The 19,781-nt window shown below is 40.2% G+C and overlaps 1 protein-coding gene across 6 annotated transcripts in view; it reads right to left on the bottom strand.

Annotated features, from left to right (window-relative positions):
• ATP8A1 (ATPase phospholipid transporting 8A1) overlaps window positions 1-19,781 on the bottom strand; it is a 230,889-nt gene that overhangs the window by 8,552 nt on the left and 202,556 nt on the right. For all 6 annotated transcript variants that reach the window (XM_040484736.1, XM_040484719.1, XM_040484746.1 and 3 more), the window contains 2 exons: window positions 6,172-6,260; window positions 5,366-5,458 (listed from right to left, as the gene is read on the bottom strand). In XM_040484736.1, the coding sequence (XP_040340670.1) occupies window positions 5,366-5,458; window positions 6,172-6,260 (182 nt within the window). The remainder of the gene's footprint in view (window positions 1-5,365; window positions 5,459-6,171; window positions 6,261-19,781) is intronic.

Genomic DNA, 19,781 nt, shown 5'->3' with positions numbered 1-19,781 from the left:
AGAGAGAGAGGGAGACACAGAATCTGAAGCAGGCTCCAGGCTCTGAGGCATCAGCACAGAGCCTGATGTGGGGCTCGAACTCACAAACCGTGAGATCTTGACCCGAGTTGAAGTCAGACGCTTAACTAACTGAGCCACCCAGGTGCTTCTCCAAGGAATTTATTATAAAAAAAGAATCCACCAAAACAGAGATCATCACAAAACAGAAGACAACTTTGTGAGGATCCTTTTTGATGCCTTGGCTTATATTCAACATTAGCTCAACACGACATGTCTATTGCTGCATGTGAGTTTTGATTTACAAGGCTTCCACTCCAGTTCCACAGTAGGGAAACTACTAGGTTTTTGTTGTTGTTGTTTCCTGGACAACACCGAACGCTTGCTTTAGTTCTTGTAGAACAGAGTCCCTCCTATGAAATATAAATGCCATTCACAGGGGGGTGCTTAATAAATAATAAGTGATGATGATTTGTATTTGTCTAGTTTTATCCTACCTTTTGGGAACTACTCATCATTTCAAAATTATGCAGTTCTAGGCCTTTGATGTTTATGGGTACTGATGTTACTATCAAGTCACATTATACATTGCATTGGCGACACGCAAACATTAATGGATATGTTAAAAAGTTCAGCTTTTCTTGAACAGCTTAACACTGTGAGAAGAACAAAAAGACTTTAGATACCTTCTCATTAAAACTCCAACCTTTTTTTTTTTAATGTTTATATTGGAGAGAGAGAGAGAGAGAGAGAGAGAGAGAGGAGACCGTGTGGGAGCAGGGGAGGGGCAGAGAGAGAAACAGAGACAGAATGTGAAGCAGGCTCCAGGCTCGTAGCTGTCAGCACAGAGCCTGACATGGGGCTCGAACTCACAGACCACGAGATCATGACCTGAGCCCAAGTTGGATGCTCAACCGACTGAGCCACCAAGGCGCCCCTAAAACCCCATCTTAATTACAACTGTTAGTCAGTAGTTACTAAATTTTGTATGGCCTTTCACCATTTACATACCAAGCCATGCAAATTCTTAATTTGTTCAATGAAATTATGCAACTACCACTTAAATATTGTTACCTTATTTCCAAGCCCACTAAAATGTTTCAACTTAGATATTTGGTGGAGGTTAGGTGTTTCAACACACTGTGTTTTAAAATAATATTTCATTTAAAAGCACTAAGGAAAGCCTAGGTAAAACCCCATTTATTGTCCTGGAATACATTGCCTTAACGTATTTTCGTTTATTTTTGAAGATTGGTAAGTTTGCATTTGACTTTATATTGGGTTGACAAAGCTACTTTGGTTGACTCATTAAAATGGATCCCCAGAAAGTAAAAAAACATCCAGATGTGGCAGCTGTCCTGTGGTAGGTGGTGGTGGGGAGATAAACAGTGATTATAACTGTCCTGATTTCTGCTCTGGAGGAGATAATACTTGTCATTCTGTCACTTTTCTTTACAAATGCTGAGTAGAACCATTATCACAGTGATAAGAGTAGGGTGGGGGAAAACATCTGATATATGCTCCTGTCCTAAACCTCTATGGAGGTTCGAATGTAACACTGATAGAAATCCAGTGTGAAAACTGAGAAACATAGTTTCTTTTCTATTAGTTTGGGGGCAGTGTTAAAATTGCTTTTTTTTTTTTTTTTAAGACAAATAATATAGGGAAAGGCCGAGAGAAACCATCATCACCATCCACATGGCCAAGTTATCTGACATCCATACTTCCATACTCTCTTCTTTAAAGTCAAGGCTGTAGTCAGTGCTATCGATAATAAACAAAGTATGGAAAGAGAACAAATGTCCAAAGACGGATGAATAGATAAAGATGTGGTATACACATACAATGGAGTATTACTCAGCCATCAAAAAGAACGAAATCTTCCCATTTGGAACTACCTGGATGAAACTAGAGGATATTACGCTAAGCGAAATTAGAGAAGACACATATCATATGACTTCACTCATATGAGGAATTTAAGATTCAAAACGGATGAACATAAGGGAAGGGAAGCAAAAATAATATAAAAACAAGGAGAAGGACAAACCATAAGAGACTCTTAAACACAGAGAACAAACTGAGGGTTGCTGGAGGGGCTGTGGGTGGGGGAAGGGCTACATGGGTAAGGGGCATTAAAGAAGACACTTGTTGGAATGAGCACTGGGTGTCATACATAGGGGATGAATCACTGGAACCTACTGAAATCATTATTGCACCATATGCTAACTAACTTCTATGTAAATTAAAAAATAACAATAAAATAAAAATAAAAATAAAAATAAAATAAAATAACATGAATTTTCATGGCCTCAAAAAAAAAAATAGTCGAGGCTATAGTGAAGGACAAATTAATGAGGAATGATCTGAAGATCCTGGGGAAAAATTCTATTTGGTAATGGCTGATGATAATATGCTGGCTTATGTCTACGGTTGGATAATAAAACATGGTGGATCTCATTATCACATTTGCCTGTACAAGATGTATATGCGTGCTTCTCATGCTTATGAATGGTATCCCAGACTGCTCTGCCTCCAATGAGCCCAGTGTAAACATCCCTTATTTTAAAGCACTGGGTTTTTGAATTCACATTTGTTTGTGTTATTTTGTTTTAGAAAAGATGTTACACACAACTTATTGATGTAGATCTCCAGTGAGACCTGAGAGGCCTCTATTCCAAAAACTAATTATTATTTCTGCTATAAAATGTATGGATATTTATATCATAGAAAAAAGAAAAACCACTGTCAATGCCTTTATATATATGGAACAAATGGTTTAGGTTCTTCCAGCAAATATTTGCTATAAACCTGTGAGGAAAAATTGAATTTCAAACTTTTTTGTATTTTGGAATTATAGATGCTTATGCTCCCGAGCGTTGGGGCCTATCCACAAAAAAGTAACAGCAGAGACAGGGTTTCAGGGCATATAAGTTATTTTCTTAACCAAAAATAATAAGCTATACCTACTTAGTGATCAGGGGCAAGACTTGCATTTATTCTCCCAACATTTTAGACTTAAATTGAATTCCACCATAACCCAAGGTTGAAAGCAACATACTGTACTTAGATGATCAAACACATCTCCCACCCCATCCCCCCAAATTTCATTGTAAGATTGGAGGGAATATTACTAATTCACTGGATAATATGGTAATTGACCTACTATTTCCACTAAACAAGACTGTCTCAACCAAAATGTTTTAGTTTTTGAACATGAGTAAACATAAGACATACATTATTGTAAGTGCTAATCTGGATACAGTGCTTACAAGTTATAGTTTCTCTGATGCAGTTTCCCTTTATGTACAGTTTGACTTCACAATAGAGCTTAGTGGAGACTGAAACAAATTGGGGATGGCCAGCTTACAAGATGGCATCATTCTAGGACAAAGAAGTAAACCACTGTTACTTCTCTGGACATGACTAATTTGGAGAGTGTAACCTGTGTAACTCTAGGTTCTTATTTATTGAATTTTTACTTAACTACCCATGAGTCAACCATCTATTTACCACCCACTACTCAGCCATCCTTTCACCCACTCATTCATTCGTTCATTCATTCCTCAGGTCATTCTCTTAACCATTCAATCACCCATTCAACAAATGTTTATCAAGTGCTGTTATGTTCCTGGAACCGTGCTAGGTGTTGGGTCTCGGTAAAGACTAAAAAGGGGGCCTCTCTCTCAAGGAGCTCCTTCTAGTAGGGGAAACAAACACACACATTATGATACAATAAAGTAAATGTGACAACAGAGGCACAAAGTACCCAGACAGCAGAGTAGGAACTAATCTCATGTAAGAAAACCTGAGGTAATTGCGTCGGAGCCGGGTTTTGAAAACTAGGAATCAGGCCGCCCAGTCTGGAGGAGGGTGGCAGCTTCTAAACAAGGGAGCAGCCTGTGCAGACTGGGAGGTATAAACATGGTGTTTTGGAGCTGAAATAAGTCTGACATCACTAGACTACCCAGAAATCACAATTTCGCCCTCTTTGAAAATGTAGATAAGATTAGCTAACTTTCTTGAAATTTTACATCCATCTCCTTCTCCAGGATTCCTAAAATAACCCTGGCGGTGGGGTGCCTGATCGGCCCAGTTAGGAGAGCATGCTGCTCTTTTCTTTCTTTTCTTTTTTAATGTTTATTTATTTTTTGAGAGAGAGATAGAGTGTGAGTGGGGGAGGGGCAGAAAGAGAGGGAGACACAGAATCTGAAGCAGGCTCCAGGCTCTGAGCGGTCAGCACAGAGCCCGATGCGGGGCTCGAACTCACAGACCGCGAGATCATGATCCTGAGCTGAAGTCGGACGCTCAACCGACAGAGCCACCCCGCCAGGTGCCGCCGGGGTGACGAATTTGTACAGGACTGTCACGGCGATCCAGTGTGACAGTGCATATGAAGCGATCAGTGCAGCACCTAGCATGTAGTGAGCGCTCCACAAATGGCGGTGCAAGGACTTGTGCTAGAGAGGCACAGACTGGTGGGTGTGTGACGAGCCCTCCTGGCCTGAGGAGAGTGAGCCCAGGCTGGAAGCCAAGGTCTCAGCTTGAGTTCCCAGTCTGACACTTACTTAATCCTGTCAAACTGGGTAACAACAGTGGATTGTGATGACAGCGACAGACACCCGAGCAAAGCAGTTCCTATGGTGTAGACACAACTTGAGCTCATGTTAGCGCGAAGAAGGAAGAAAAAAGTAAATTCCTGGCATTACCTTCGTAATTGTGTTTTATTATAGACAGCTTTCAAATCAGTTTAATCTCTTTCTTATAATGCTTTGTGAATTTAGTACATTGGATTAGGTGTCTAACCTTGCTCTTTTGAGGGAGTGGTGCTGAGGAAAGGACTTGGAACACATAATTCACTTCATAGATGACCCATGCCACGGTCAGTTCCTAATAAGCACTTACTGCTACTGTAGGGCACTTTGCCCTACGTCAAGCTCTGATTTTCCTGAAACGCTATTTTATTACAGACACAGTGTCAAGCTAAAAGTCTTTTTTTCCTTTCATTTTAATAACACACTAATATTTGTAACCACCATTTATTTAAAGCTCATTAAGCACCACACACCAAGCTACCTGCTTGATCAATTAGATCTTATTTAATTCTAAAAACTATTCATGAGGTAGGTAATATTGCCCCCATTTTGTAGATGAGAAAACTGAGGCTCAAGAGCATTTTGCGACCTGGCTGAGGTCACACATAGCTTAGTGAGTGACAGATTTGACTGAATCTGCATCCCTCTGATTCTGAAATCTATCCACACTGCTAGTTCCATGTAAAGTCATAAATATAAGTTTTACCACTTATTTCCAACCACGAATGAAAGACAAAAGTTCACTTGGAAAAGAACATATTTACTGTGTCTTTTACCTCTTTCCAAGCACAACTGCCCCTGGGTCTTGAGATTTTGCCTCCAGCTCCTGAACTTCATCTACCAATGTTTTAAAAGCAGTTCTCTTGATACTGGAAAAAAAAAAAAAAAAAGATTTGCATGTAAATCTTCATACGAAGACTTCACACTTTACAAAACTGGTTTATTAATGTGCTGCTAGGTACAACAGTAATCAGAGTACAGGCAACCAGTTTTCAATAAGAATCTAAAAATTACAGCAATTTTGAGCATGATGCAATTACAGAAACAACAGTCTTAAAAGGAATGATTTAGGTTTATAAAAGTTAAAACTCTCAGAGTTATTAAATAAGCATCATAGAATTAACTTTAGGGATATCTTTTTTTTTTTTTGTGGGAAGAGACAGCATTTTAAAACTGATAATCGTTGAGAAAAATGAGTACAGTTTTAGTTCCTTTCATTCTATATTTTATATAAGCTTTGAAACAGGCAGGCAAAAACCTTTTTTTCCCACAACTATTGTTCATAAATCAAATATATATGTGTTCGGAGATAACAGAATTTTTTCTTCTGCCTGGATTTTTTCTGGCTGATTTCTAAAAATGTACTGTCTACTATTAATAGAAAATACTTGCTCTACATCTTATTCAGTCTTTAACTTACTTTTCTAATTTCTGAATCACTCATTTCTTCTTTATTTATCAGGCAGAACTAATTAACACTACGAATTCTCACTGACATCATTGAGCTGATGTTACAACTGGAGAAATCTGAGGGTTAACACACATCTATACTTTTGTGTACACAGCCGAATAGTATACTTACACCTTGTAGGCCACATCAAGAAGCAGAGACGCCACGGGGATAAACAACAGGCCCATCCAAAAGACTCCGGAGCTAAACAACATGGCAGCCTGGGTAAACCATCAGAAACAACATTCCTTTAAAAACTAAGACATACATCACTCGTGTTTAATTTTTATATGATTTTAAGTAAAATAATTTAAAAATATTTCATTCTGCAAGAGGATATACAGTAACTAAATCCAAACTTGTGCAGAATCTGGAATCAAAAGCCAAATGTGTTAAAACATGTCTTTGCTACATCTATTTTTTTCCCCCTCAAGTAGCTAATATAGCAGGGTTTTACCATGTGCCAAATCTTTTCATACTTTTATGTGAGATTTTTATTACTGTGGTCACTATGCGGAGTAATAAACTTTGACCTTCTTTTATAACTTAGAATATCAAAATCAATCTTTTGGAGCAAACGTCAAATATACTCTGGCTTAAATTCTCTTATAGTACAACATGTAAAATAAATCCTAGTTAGAAACTAAATTTACTATTTCTGGCCAATAAAAATTAACTTTGCTTTTGTAAAATATTACATTAAAAAATCATCCAGATAAATCATGATATGGTATAATCAAATTAAGATATCTATGATATTAGGCAGAATAATCTTAATTTTTGTTCAAAGATTTACATAACTTGCATTGATATGTCCTGTTACTGCTAAAGTCAAACCAAATATCTACTGTGTAAAACTCAAAGAAAAGTGTATTAAAAATATTTATAATCATTCCTTTGTATAAAATACTAAATGGCTATATCAGAACCTTTTGGGTTGCAAAGAAAATGATTCTATGCTTAAAAAATTAATAAACCTATTAGCTATTTGCAATTATAATAAAATCCCTTTGTAATGTAATTAGATTATACAGAGTTTAAAAGGAATATGCCATACAGTAAAACCAAAAGAAATACTTTGTTTCACTTTGAGTCTCTGTTTACTAGAGTAAGTTTTCAGTACCTATTTAAGTGCATAAATGTATGGGCAGAACTCCATTAAAAAGCAGTCAACTAATGCATGTACATTTGCACTCTACTCAAATTTACAAGGATTTTTTTTTAAACCAGGTGTGGCTCAGGACTTAAAAATGATCTAGAGTTTTATTCTTACAGGCCAATATGCAATTACATATTAACATTCCTAATCAATCAGTCCGTACCTAATACAAAGATTACTACTTTTAGATTATGTTTGAGATTACCTATTCATTCCGACCCTCAACTAAAGACCAGGTACTGGTGTTTAATTTTTTTTTTTTTTTTTTTGCATTAACATGGGCTCATTGATATAGACTGTCAGTTCAAGGATGCTATGGTTTCTTTTTCCCCATATATACGATTAAATAGCTCTGAGCACGTTCAAAATAAAAACACGGCATTACAAAAGAATTTCAGAAAATAAATGTGGCCACGTGGATTCAATGAAATAGCACCTATATTCTAGACACCAACAAGACGAAAAATATTCACATAAAAGTCACTTTATTTTATAAGCAAAACATGATCTTCAACATGTTTGCTGACATCGTCTATAGTGAAAACCAACAATTACTATGTAATAGGAAATGTCTATCAAATCAGTGGGATTTGTTTAGATTGAAGGCAGCTTTTTAGTGAGGTAAGGACCGAGAAAAAAAAAAAAAAAACCACAACAACAACCACCCCCAAAACCACCACATTTCTTTTTCCTCCTGTGGGGAAAAGGTAGCTAAGATTCTAAGTCGCGTAACGGAAAATGCCCTCGTTTGCGTGGCTTAATTTTAATCTATTTTAATTTAGGGGCCAAAGAAGAAAGATTTATGCTTGCCCTTGCCACCTTGTATTAAATGTCGCTGGTGGAAAAGGCAGAAGTGGCGGAGACTCTGGGCTGCTAATTCTGACCATTGTGATGTTAACTATGAATGGGGAACAAGGAGCGCCCACTATTCAGTCCACCAGCCTTTGGCTTTACAAATGAACAACATGAATTGAGGGGAAAAAAGTTTTTCTGCGTCATATCTGAAAGCCTGTCAGATTTTTTTTTTTCTTTTGCAGAGTTAATCCAAACCTAAAAGATTTAAAGCCGACATTCGCATTAAAGACAGAGTCTCTTTGTATTTTTTGGATGAAGGGGAGGGTGGGGGGGGGGGAGAAAAAATAAAATCCCACAGAGGTATTTCCTTCCTTTCTGTACAAGAAAGCTCCCCCTCAGTCTGTAGAGACCATTTTTTGTCTCTAACTTTTCACATCTCGCCACTCGCAGGCAGGTCAGCTGGGGAAAGGCGCCCGATCCCCGCAGACAATGGGGGTAACAGGAGCGGCCTGTTCGGGGCTGGGCTCGGGCTCCCTCTGAGAGCAGTTTGCAAATTGCTCTGAACGTGGGAGACTGCTGGGCCATGCCAAGCGGCCCCCACGGCCCCTCCTCAAGGCCCTGTGAAGCCAAATGGAGGCTGCCACAAAAGTGGCTCCCGGGGGACTTGAGAAAGGATCAGCCGCAGTCGCCGCAAAGCCGGTAAACTGGAGGGCACAGGGCTGCGCTGGGAACAAACGAGCGCTTGTCTCTGCACAGCGATGCTGGCTCACCATCCGCACCGTGCGCGCTTCCCAAATGAACTAACGCAGCCTGAGAACCTGAAAACGCAGGTTCGGAGGAAGGAGGAATTGCTCTGAAACTTCCATGTGAATGAACTTGCAGGGAAAGAACATTTGGGAAAGCAGGCACGGACGGGCATTTTGGCCAAGCCAAGGGGCTTGCCCAGATAAGAGGGGCTTACCTTCGGCCCCACCTGAGGTGATCCCCTAGCACCTAGTTCTCACACTAGAGAGAAACACTTCTTCCCCTTCAGGGCCCCCAAGTTCAGTCTTGTAGGAGAGAGAATTTACAGGTGCTACCTGCCAACACAACTTCGGGGATGTGGTTCTTAACGCTAACCCTCTTTTTACGCTATAAACGTCAGAGTGGTGCACTAGGATTCTTATTCTTGGATAAAGTACAGATGTTGTCTAAAAGAGAGGGCCCTTTGGGGAGTCCTAAGGCTATCTCCTTGGACCCTGATTGGAGCAGGACTGATGATAAACAGCCCTGGAAGGAGTCCTGGCTCTGCCCTTCCCTGCTCTCCCATTTGTGGTTAGTAACTCCCAGCCTCTGCTTCCTCAGCTAGAAAGCGGGCTGGAAGAATGAAACCCCATGGTGTTGGTAGAGTGGCTGCTTTTATTACTGACACAGATGAACAGACTTTCCTTTCTTCATTTAATTTTCAAATTTCTTAAAACACCCCAGGTCTTGTTTACTTTCTAGTGATCTCTCCTGTGAGCTTTGAGGAAGAAAATTTTTGTCACAGTATCAAATTAAGTCTGAGCCAGTTTGTAAATGTAATGGTTTTTGTCGCCTTAATGTCACAATACATGCTGGTCTCAAGACTGAAACTGACCAAGGTAACTGACCACTAAGAAATAAATTGCCATTCATCTCAATTTGCTAATTTAAGAAATGGAGACAAATTATCTTTTTCATAACAATTATTAAAGACTGTCTGGGCATAATATATTAATTTGGGACGGAAAATTAGTCAGAAAAGAGTGCTATAAATCTTGCTTAGTTGTTTTTCAGGGAGGGCAGCAATATAAATTCCAAGGAGGCTAAGAGTTTATGTCAATAACAACCAAAAACCAAGAAGTGATTACTAAGTGTCTAGATAAAGCTTTATAAAAGGCCTTTCTAAGCTTAAAAACAGTAAAAAAAAAAAAAACAAAAAACAAAAAACAAAAAAACAAAAACAAAAAACTACAAAAAGAAATGCTGTAAAGAATGGATTTATAAAAATGTATAAGTGCCACATGTTTTAAAAGAACATAACTAAAAAGTAAATGATAAACAAGAAACTGGGAGAATGCCACAAATATATGAAATTCTGCATTAATATCTGATAATAAAAATAGACCATTTGTCTTCATAAGAATGGCTAAGATCCCAACAAAGAGGCTAAAGACCAGAGAAGATTTTCACAAAAGCAGCAGTAAGTAACCAGAAACATGGAAAAGTGCTGAGCTTCTCTGTAGTCATAGAAACACCACATATTAGATCAGATTTAAACAATTCACTATCACAGCTGGTGTGGGGGCAACAGCTCTCTGTAACAATTTATATTTCTATTGGCAATGTACTCACCTTTGGGAAAGGTATTTGGCAATGTGCATCAAGTACATAAACATATTCATTCCTGTTAATTTGATAATTCAGTTTCTGGAACTATGTGCTGAAATTTGAGACAACTTTTGCATATAGGTTAGTATCCCATGAGACTTCTGTGGTCACTAGTCCTGAGAGCACTACCCCCGAAAAGCTGATGTAATGTCCCAAGGCTTACTAAAGGTATAAGCAAACCATAGCAGCACCCTCTTGAAGGGTCACATCACAAAGCAGCATATTTGAGGCTTTGAGAAATCACTGTAAAGACCTCTACTGAACCAACCTCCCTCCTGTCTGTCCTTCTGTCCTTCCTTCCTTCCTTCTTTCCTTTCCTCCCTCCTTCCCTCCCTCCCTTCCTTCCTTCCCTCCCTCCTTCCCTCCCTGCCTTCCTTCCTTCCTTTCCTCCCTCCCTCCTGTCCTTCCTTCCTCCCCTCCCCTCCCCTCTCCTCCCCCTTCCTTCCTTCCTTCCTTCCTTCCTTCCTTCCTTCCTTCCTTCCTTCCAGTTTTATTAAGTAATCTCTACACCCAATGTGGGGCTCAAATTCATGAGTCACACTTGATCACCCAACTGAGCCAGCCAGGCACCCCTCAATGTTTTTTTTAATCAAGGTTTCTCTAAATGTATTTATCTACCATGGAATACTTTTGCCACAGTCTGCTTACTAGCACATCCCATGGAGCTAATTTGGGGGAATGCAAATATTCCTCGTGGGTTCTTTTAAATAGCAAAACATCAGTGAAAACTAACAGGACACATGTGGCTGGTTATGTAAATGTATACCCATATTAGAGAATATTATCCTAGCTGTTAAAGATGCTGTTCACAGACTGTAATTATTAGAAAACTAATTGTCTAAAAGAGCCCTAAACAAAGGGAAAGGTAAGATATCCTGGTATTCTGTCAGGAGGCTTCTGGTATCACGTAAACACACACCCTGAGAAGGTTAGTGTTTTCTATTATCTATATGGGGATCAGTCACAATCTCTTCCCGTGGCTTACATCTCTTGCCTGTACTTCAGACTGTCCAGCTCTGAACTTGAACGTTGCACAGTTACTTTGAACTTGATCCGTCTCAAATTGAACACACACTGTTTTCCCCCCAAACCTGCTCTTCCGTTGTGCACTCTATCTAGAGAATGGCTTCGTCACCAACTGTGTATGACGCAAAACTGGGCTCTAGTCTGGTCTCTTTATACCACCAGCTTCCGTTGTGCACACTATCTTTGGACCTACTACGTACTTTTTGCCAACCCTGCTGCCATTATCCCCGTCCAAAAATGTGCCCACCCTTGCTAAAAACCTGCAAGCTAGACCTCTGACTCCAGTGTGGCTCTGCTTCTAGCCTTGTCTCCACACTGAGGCCAGAGGGACACATCCAAAGTACAAATTAGATTTTAGCACTTCTTGGATTAAACCCATTCAGTGGCTTCGTACCGCCCTGAGGATAGAGTGCAAAATCCTTAACATGATTTCAAGACCTTGTCTACCTGACTTCTGGTGACTTCCCACAAGTCATCTTTCAAGCCAGCCCCCATCTCTAGCTATGCACGTGTCTCAGTTCTTGGGATGTTCCCGTTTAATCAATTTTCACATCAGATTGCACTTCCTTCCTTAGACTTGGGTTAGCTGACACTACTTTGGGCTTCTGTTTTGGTGGCACCTATCACTCATTTTCTAGGTGCTTCTTTACCTTCCAGTTAGACCATAAACTCTATAAGAGAAAGAAATACATCTTGATGAATTCTCACAACCAAAGTGCTTAACCAGTAAGCAGGTACTCAATAAATGTTGATTAATAGATATGTTCTTACAATCCAGTGTTTGGAGAGACTGAAAGTCAAGAAGGCTGGAGCCTTGGGACTATGCTCCTGAGATAGGGCAGTTACAGTTTGCTTGGTTTCTTGTGTTCTGGCAGGAGTTATCCTGGGAGCAGCTATAACAAGGTGTTTATGTGATCTGGGGAGGTGGGAGAAAAGGTTGATCCGGCTGCTTAACAATCCTTTTTCAACCTAGGTTGTCTTTTCTGTTAAAAAAGCTGAGCAACATCCATTAAAAGCGACGTATGTCGAACTACCCCTTCCCTCATCTGAATCAACAGAAAGATTTCAGTGAGTGAACCGGGGAAAAGTAGGATGACTGGAAAAGAGGACATTTTAGAGGGGAGTCGGGAAAGGATGCCGAACGTGCAGGAAGACCAGGAATGTCTCCTACCGACATTAATGAGGACTTTTAATAGCCACATGAATACTTTGCGACGTCAAATAAAAAGGAGGCGACATAATCCCAGCCTTCCCCATCTCAACAAACACAACCTTTATTCTGCCAGCTGCTCTGGCCCCAAAGCTGAGAAGCCATCTCTGCTTTCTCCTTTTCTCCCAAACTGCACATCCAGTCTTTGGCAAGTCTGCGCTGCTCTACTTAAAAACAGAGCCCATACCAATGTTCACAGCAGCAATATTCACAACAGCTAAAAGGTGGAAATACCAACAGACGCATGGATAAATGAAATGTGGCTTATACATACAATTGGATATCAGCCTAAAAAAAATGAAATTTGGACACAGGCTACAATAATAGATGAATCCTGAAGACACTATGCTAAATTAAATACGCTGGACAGAAAAGGACATATACTCTATGATTCCACGCACATGAGGCACCTAGAATAGTCCAATGCAGAGGCAGAAAGTAGGATAGTGGTTGCCAGGGGCTGGGGGGAAGGGGGAACGGGGAGTTTCAGTTCAGGATGACGGAAAAGTTCTGGAGATGGATGGTGGTGATGGTTGCACAACACTGCGAATGCACTTAATACCGCCAAACTTAAAAATGCTTAAAGTGATTGGGGTGTCTGGCGGGCTCCATCAGTTGAGCCTCCGACTCTTGGTGTTGGCTCAGGTCATGATCTCATGGTTCGTGAGTTCAAGCTCTGCATCTGGCTCTGTGCTGACAGTGTGGAGCCTGCTTGGGATCCTCTTTCTCTCCCTGTCTCACTCTCTCTGCCCTCCCCCATGCCCTCTCTCTCTCAAAATATACAACTACGTAGACTTAAAAATTGTTTAAGATGACAAGTAGTGAATTATGTACATTTTGTCAAATAAAAAATGTTTAAAACTTGTAAGGATTCTAAGAACAAAACCGTCCTCCCTTGCAAATCCAGACTCTACCTATTTGCTAGTCCTTCTGCCCTGGCTTCAGTTCCCACTGTGTCTTCTGATCTTTGCTCAAGGTCATCTTTCCAGGGATGCCTTCCGTGACCACCCCAACTTAAAACAGCACCCCACTATCACAATAGTAGTTTCTATCCTCTTTCCTACACCACGGTTCTCCACGGCACTTACTACCACCATCCAGTGTGCTACAGAACAGACATACTTGTTTTCCTTCTCCCTCTCCTCCTCCCCCTTCCCTTCCAGAATATAAGTGCCTGAGGGCAGAGGTTTCGATTTTGTTCACTGCTGTATCCTTGGCACCTAGAAACTGTCCTACAGTTTCAACAAACTGTATATTTGTTGAAAGAATAAATTGTTGGATCACCTGGGTGGCTCAGTGGGTTAAGCACCCTACTCTTGATTTTGGCTCAGGTCATGATCTTATGGTTCCTGAGTTTGAGCCCCATGTGGGGTTCTGTGCTGACAGCACAGAGGTGGCTTGGGATACTTCCTCTCTCTGTCCCTCCCCTGCTCTCTCTCAAAATAAATAAACATAAAAAAAGAATAAATTGTTTAATCAAAGTTAAGTGTACAAATTAAGGGTATTAAAAGAAAAAAAAAAGACTGGACCAACATGTTAACAGTGATTACCTGTGAATACTGGAATAATGTTTTTTTCTCACGTTTTCCCTATTTTCCTTAGTGACTCTAAACTACTCACATAAATCAAAATTATGAATTTTACTTTAATAAGCAAAATTATCATCAATTTTCACTGATACAGAAACATTCAAAATAGTTATAATAAAACCACTATTTTCAGGCAAATCCTAACCTCTTTTTCTGCATTTAGGATTATCTTCCTAGGCTTAGTTACAATAATGAGGAGAAGACGTATTTGCTTTTTTCCCAAATGGTTCTCTAATTGGTAAGAACAGATGATTCAACACTGATCCTCCTGTTCGGAAACATAAACAACTTGTTTCTTTGTGTTTCTGTCATTTGTCTGATTTTCTAGTTTTCTTCTCATCAACCATATACATATCTGGCTAAAGTCTCTCCTGTTGCTGCTGTGAATGGGACCTTTCATTTTCTTTGTGTAGGAGGGCTTATCTTTGAAGATTTAGGGCTTTTCCAAGGGAGTTAACAAGTTTTGGGGAAAAAAATCCCAGCACTTATTATATATAACTTATATATCCCATTACATGCTTCTTGGGATTTGGTCAGTAGGGTGTCAGACCCAAGAGGGCAACTGTTCTTTCCGGCCATGGCACCTCTGAAACATCTTGGTAGAGTAACCCTTCCTGTGCAGGGATGGTCTGTGCTATGGTGTGGCGACCCTCATATCTTGCCATCTCCCACTTCTTTTTTCAAAGCCATCCAGCAAGTTAAAAGCTCACTTAACTTCTCTCACCTGCTCCTCTCAGTTAATCCTTCTGCTCTCCTCTGTAAGCATCTTCCTCATGAAATCATTTTCGTCAAAAAAAAATTCAGTGCTCAACCTCAGGTTTTCAGGTATTGTTTCTTTTCATACAAATTTTCTGGGTCTTGCCAAGCATGTCGCAGCTCTTGTCTCCCTACCGTGCCTCAATGCTTCGTCTCTGCTCTGCCAGCTGGATATTTCTTCAGAAAAGGCACGCTCTGTGTCCACGTCCACTCCCATCTCATCCAGCCTCAGTTACCCAAGTGGTCATTTTCTCAGTCCCTAGTCTCAGGGGAACCGGGAGAGCTGATTCACAGAACCTGAGATACAAGGATCCTTTTGGTACCTTGAAGGTTGAAATCCACAACTTGAGCATCTATATTTTTACGGCAAAATATCAATTTTATGTAAATAGAATATGACTTAGTATATCAGAACTGTGCCTCCTTCTAGGCAACACAACCACGGATGTATGGGAACTTCATATCGGCTCATCAAAATCAACACTGCTTTTGGACATTACTGTGCCATTTGAATTTAAACTTGCAAATGTTTCTGAAAATGTCTCTGTGTCCAAGGCTTGGGAAACACCATGGTGTGACCCTGTCAATGTCTCTAAGTTGAGTGAGGCTTTCCCAGAGGCTTGAGCCTGTCTGTCTAAATTAATTGTGGTACCTGGGTGTGGGGTTGAATTTGGAGGTAACTAAGGATCAATGGGTCGGCACTAAGTGGTACACTCACCACCTGATACTTTAACCAGAGAAACTTCAAGCTCATAGGAACTTTGGCTTGAAGACATGAACTTCCACTGAAATCCTTCAGGGGCTACACATGTGGGATAGTGTAGCTCAAAACCTCCCTCTGATAAAACCCAAAGACAGAGGAATTCACATGCCAAGTTCCATGTTCTGGTGCTTATTACTGAGAAAGGTCTTTGATGTCTTATTTTAGCTGAAAAATATTCTTGCAAATTTTCAATTATATCATATCATATTCGCGTCAAAATTTAAAATGTTTTTCACCCCTCGTAGTTTATTATTAGCATTTATCTATCACGCCCTCTGACCCAAATCTTTATTCTATGGTTTCAGGTACTTTCTAGAACACTATGTATTTCATCACAATGAAAAGCCATTTGCCATGGCTTAAAGTAATGATGTTGATGACACTTAAGGAGGTTTCTGTGACCAAGTCTTTGCTTAACTTTTCAACTCTAGCTCCAGACATTCTCTACCTTAGTAACCCCAAAGTCCTTCTTTGCTTGGGCTGCCCTTTACTTGGAAAGTCTTTCTCCCCGTCTTCTGCTAGCCACTGTGTATCCTGATGATGGTAATTACCATCCATCATAATTACCTGTTGATCTGTTATTTTAGCCACAAGACTCAATCTCCCCAAGAGGACTCTCTTTTTTCACATAATGATCCACTGACACCCATTATAGATCTTGACACACAGGTACTCTGTAAATCTCAGTTGTATTGAGCTGACTTGGGCTCTTATATAGGATGAATTATTACTTTCCCCATAAAAACAGACAGAGCAGAACACCCAGAAAATAACTAAGGAGAAGGGTGTTTCAAATAAACTCCAGTATGTTTGCAATTATTCCCAGAAGCTCTTGCTTACTCAGAGACAAAGGAAACCCTTGGCTTGGAATATTCCAAATAAACAATCAAAACTCTTAGAAAATAGGCACATGGCTCCAAATCATAGACAAATATGCAAATTAGATACCAGCTCATAGCATTTATGCGCTTTCCCTCCCAGTGGACATTTCAGGATGGTGGTGAGGGGCTCAAGCAGGAGCGATCACCCTGGGGGACTCAGAACCAATATTCCATCTAGCTGTATGATGCAAGCAGCAGACTTTGTATCTCCACCCTCTGGCAAAGGGAGTAACGAGAAAATAAACGATTAAGAAAGATGTTCGGAGGCAGGGCAGGAAGAGTTAGTTGGGATCTGAATTGATAAGTTAACTTTTTTAAAAAAGGAAAGTAAAATTTCACTCTATACACGTATATACTGAGAGCTGAACATGCAAAATAATCTTTCTGAAAAGGAATCAAGAGCGCTGCTAGGATATATATGGCTCTGAAACTTTATTTTCTAGGGATCTAGTTCCCAGACAGTGAAAACAATTAAGAACAGAATTTGTTTTGTTTTAATCTTATTGTACTATTTAAAAAACTTAAAAGTACAAGAAAAATGAGAACAGAGTTAGTAACCAAATATTCTTTTTATTATAAGAGAGATAATTTAAAAATGTTATGATGTTCCTGGGGAAGTTGTGTAAGACAGGGTTCATTATCTCAGTGCTCAATCTGTTTACCTCTTCTATCATTCCTGCAGGTTTTTATAATTTTGTGATGGCTCTTTATCTCAAAAACCATCTCATAAAACATCAATCGTTTGATTACTAGTAATACAATCTGTGAAACAATGTGACCTATATTTCAGATTGTAGAAAATTATTTTCAAAAAATTTTAAATTCACTCTCCAGCTTTATTGAGACATAATTGACATGTGACATTATGTAAGTTTAAGGTGTATGATGTGTTGATTTGATACATTTATAAATTGCAAAATGGGTACCATTAGCATTAGCTAACACCTCCATCCTGTCACACAGTTAGCATCTCTTTTAGGAAATTATTTTTAAGAAACTCAAAAATTCAAAAAGCACTTTGCTATAAGAAAGACACAGAAAGGTTGTTAAATGGCTTAGGTTGAAAAATTACTGACTTTCATGGCAAAATTTTCTAGTTGTTCCCCAGTATATCCCCTCTCCCCTTCTTAGATGCAAACACTTGACTCTTGGCTGGACACTTTGTCCTCTAGCTCAGACTATATTCCTCTGGCTCTCTTGTTGCAGCTAGGTGTGGCCGTGTTACTAGTTCTTAGCCTGTGAGATCTAAGTCAAAATGTGGTGGGTGCTGTTTAGGAAAGAGCATCAAAGATAAAAGGTTAATCTTTCTTCTTCTTCCCTTTCTTGTTGGCTGGAATGTTGGTAAAGTGGCTAGAGCTGAAGCAGCCACTTTGGACTTGAGGAAGTACACTAAGGTTGGCCAGTGCAGCAAATACAAGAAAGCTGGTTCTTGATGATGGTGCAGCTGCCATACCAGCCTTGGACTGCCTGCCACCACTAAACTTCTTTTACATGAGAAAGAAATAAGTTGCTATCATTTAATTCACCCTTTTTAATATCAAAAAAAATATGCCATAACCATTGAGGAGGGCACTTGTTGGGATGAGCACCGGTGTTGTATGTAAGTCAATCTGACAATAAACTATATTTAAAAAAAGCCATAAGATAACTTGGTATGGATGATACACGCTAGGAAGCTCAAGTGACAACATGGAACAAAATAGCTTTTGACCACTCACTGATGATCTCTTTATCTTAAGATAAACAACCGTGTTCAGTTATGAGCTTTACTGAAGCAGATCATACAGTGACATTTGTGATTTCCTTTACGAGCATTTCTGATGGAATCCCAGGCCTGTTATCCAGAAACAAGCTGTGCTGGTCTCATGAGTGAGAATGCTGAGCTTGGGGGTGTGCTGATCTGCCCTCTGCCCATCTCACTGACTCCTTCCCACCCTCTCCACTCCAGCATTCCTGCCTCAGAGCATGGGCACCTTCTTTTCCTTCAGTCCTGAAATGCTGTTCTTTACGCATGTATCATTTTGAGTTTCAGCTTAATCATTCCTTCTTCAAAAAGACCATTTTGGAGCAGCCATTAGAGTCCTGCCCTTTAGCATATTATCCTGTTTTCTTTCTATCACTTTGTGAAATCACCTTTAGTCACGCATTAACTGACTTAGTGATTGTTTCTCCCTCCCATTCCCTGGTCCCTTCAATCTGCATGCTAATAGGGATCTGGCCTAATTAACTGATTACCTAGCCACAGTGCTTAGCACCCATTAAACACTCAACACACATTTATGGAATGAACGAATACAAGAAATGAATTGATTCCAGAGAACAGCCAGAGCTCTGCCACACTAACAGCAGGCTTTGTTCAGTTTCCTGTGGTTTGCTCACTGCCATGGCACTTTGGGTGTACCATATCATCTCTTACATTTATGATATCAGCACCCCATCATTAGCAATGAGATTCTTTTTATCTTTTTAATGTTGATTTATTTTTGAGAGAGAGAGAGCGTGAGTGGGGGAGGGGCAGAGAGAGGGTGACACAGAATCCGAAGTAGGCTCCGGGCTCTGAGCCGTCAGCACAGAGCCCGACGTGGGGCCTGAACCCACGAACCATGAGATCATGACCTGAGTTGAAGTCGGACACTTAACCGACTGAGTCACCCAGGCACCCCTCATTAGCAATGAGATTCTTAAGGGAAAGAACCAACTCCATTCATCTCTGCATCCTCCACTGCCTAATATGAAGCCTGGCATACATTAGTCACCCTATATACATTTGCCCTGCATTGTCGGAAAACATGCTGTACCTACAGAAAGCAATGCCAGTTCTCGTAAGGACCCTAAGGAGAGCTCTGATTTCAAAATGTCCTGATTTGCCATTAGAGTTGTCATATCCATAGCTCTCTTTGCTTCTTCGTGTTTCTACGTAGGCTTCTCTCTACAAAATGGGCTTGGAAGTGGCTATGCAACCAGCTGCCTTAAGGACTGTGAAAGTCTGGCCTGTCTCATTTACCGTCAGGGGCATGAGGGCTGTTGACCAACGGCATGTTTTCCTGGACGGGCTTCCAACTGTTGGCTCACTGACGAACATCTGAGAGAATTCGGCGTAGTTGTTCCCTCTAGTCTCCTTGGCTAAGCACAGTAACCTTGGATGAAGCTTCATCGTATGGTAACACTGCCC

Source organism: Herpailurus yagouaroundi, unplaced genomic scaffold (genome assembly GCF_014898765.1).
Source record: "Herpailurus yagouaroundi ecotype Mexico unplaced genomic scaffold, PumYag 28, whole genome shotgun sequence".
NCBI classification, from domain to species: domain Eukaryota; kingdom Metazoa; phylum Chordata; class Mammalia; order Carnivora; family Felidae; genus Herpailurus; species Herpailurus yagouaroundi.
The sequence above is the reverse complement of the archived record's forward strand: the minus strand, read 5'-3'. Positions and strand labels throughout refer to the sequence as shown.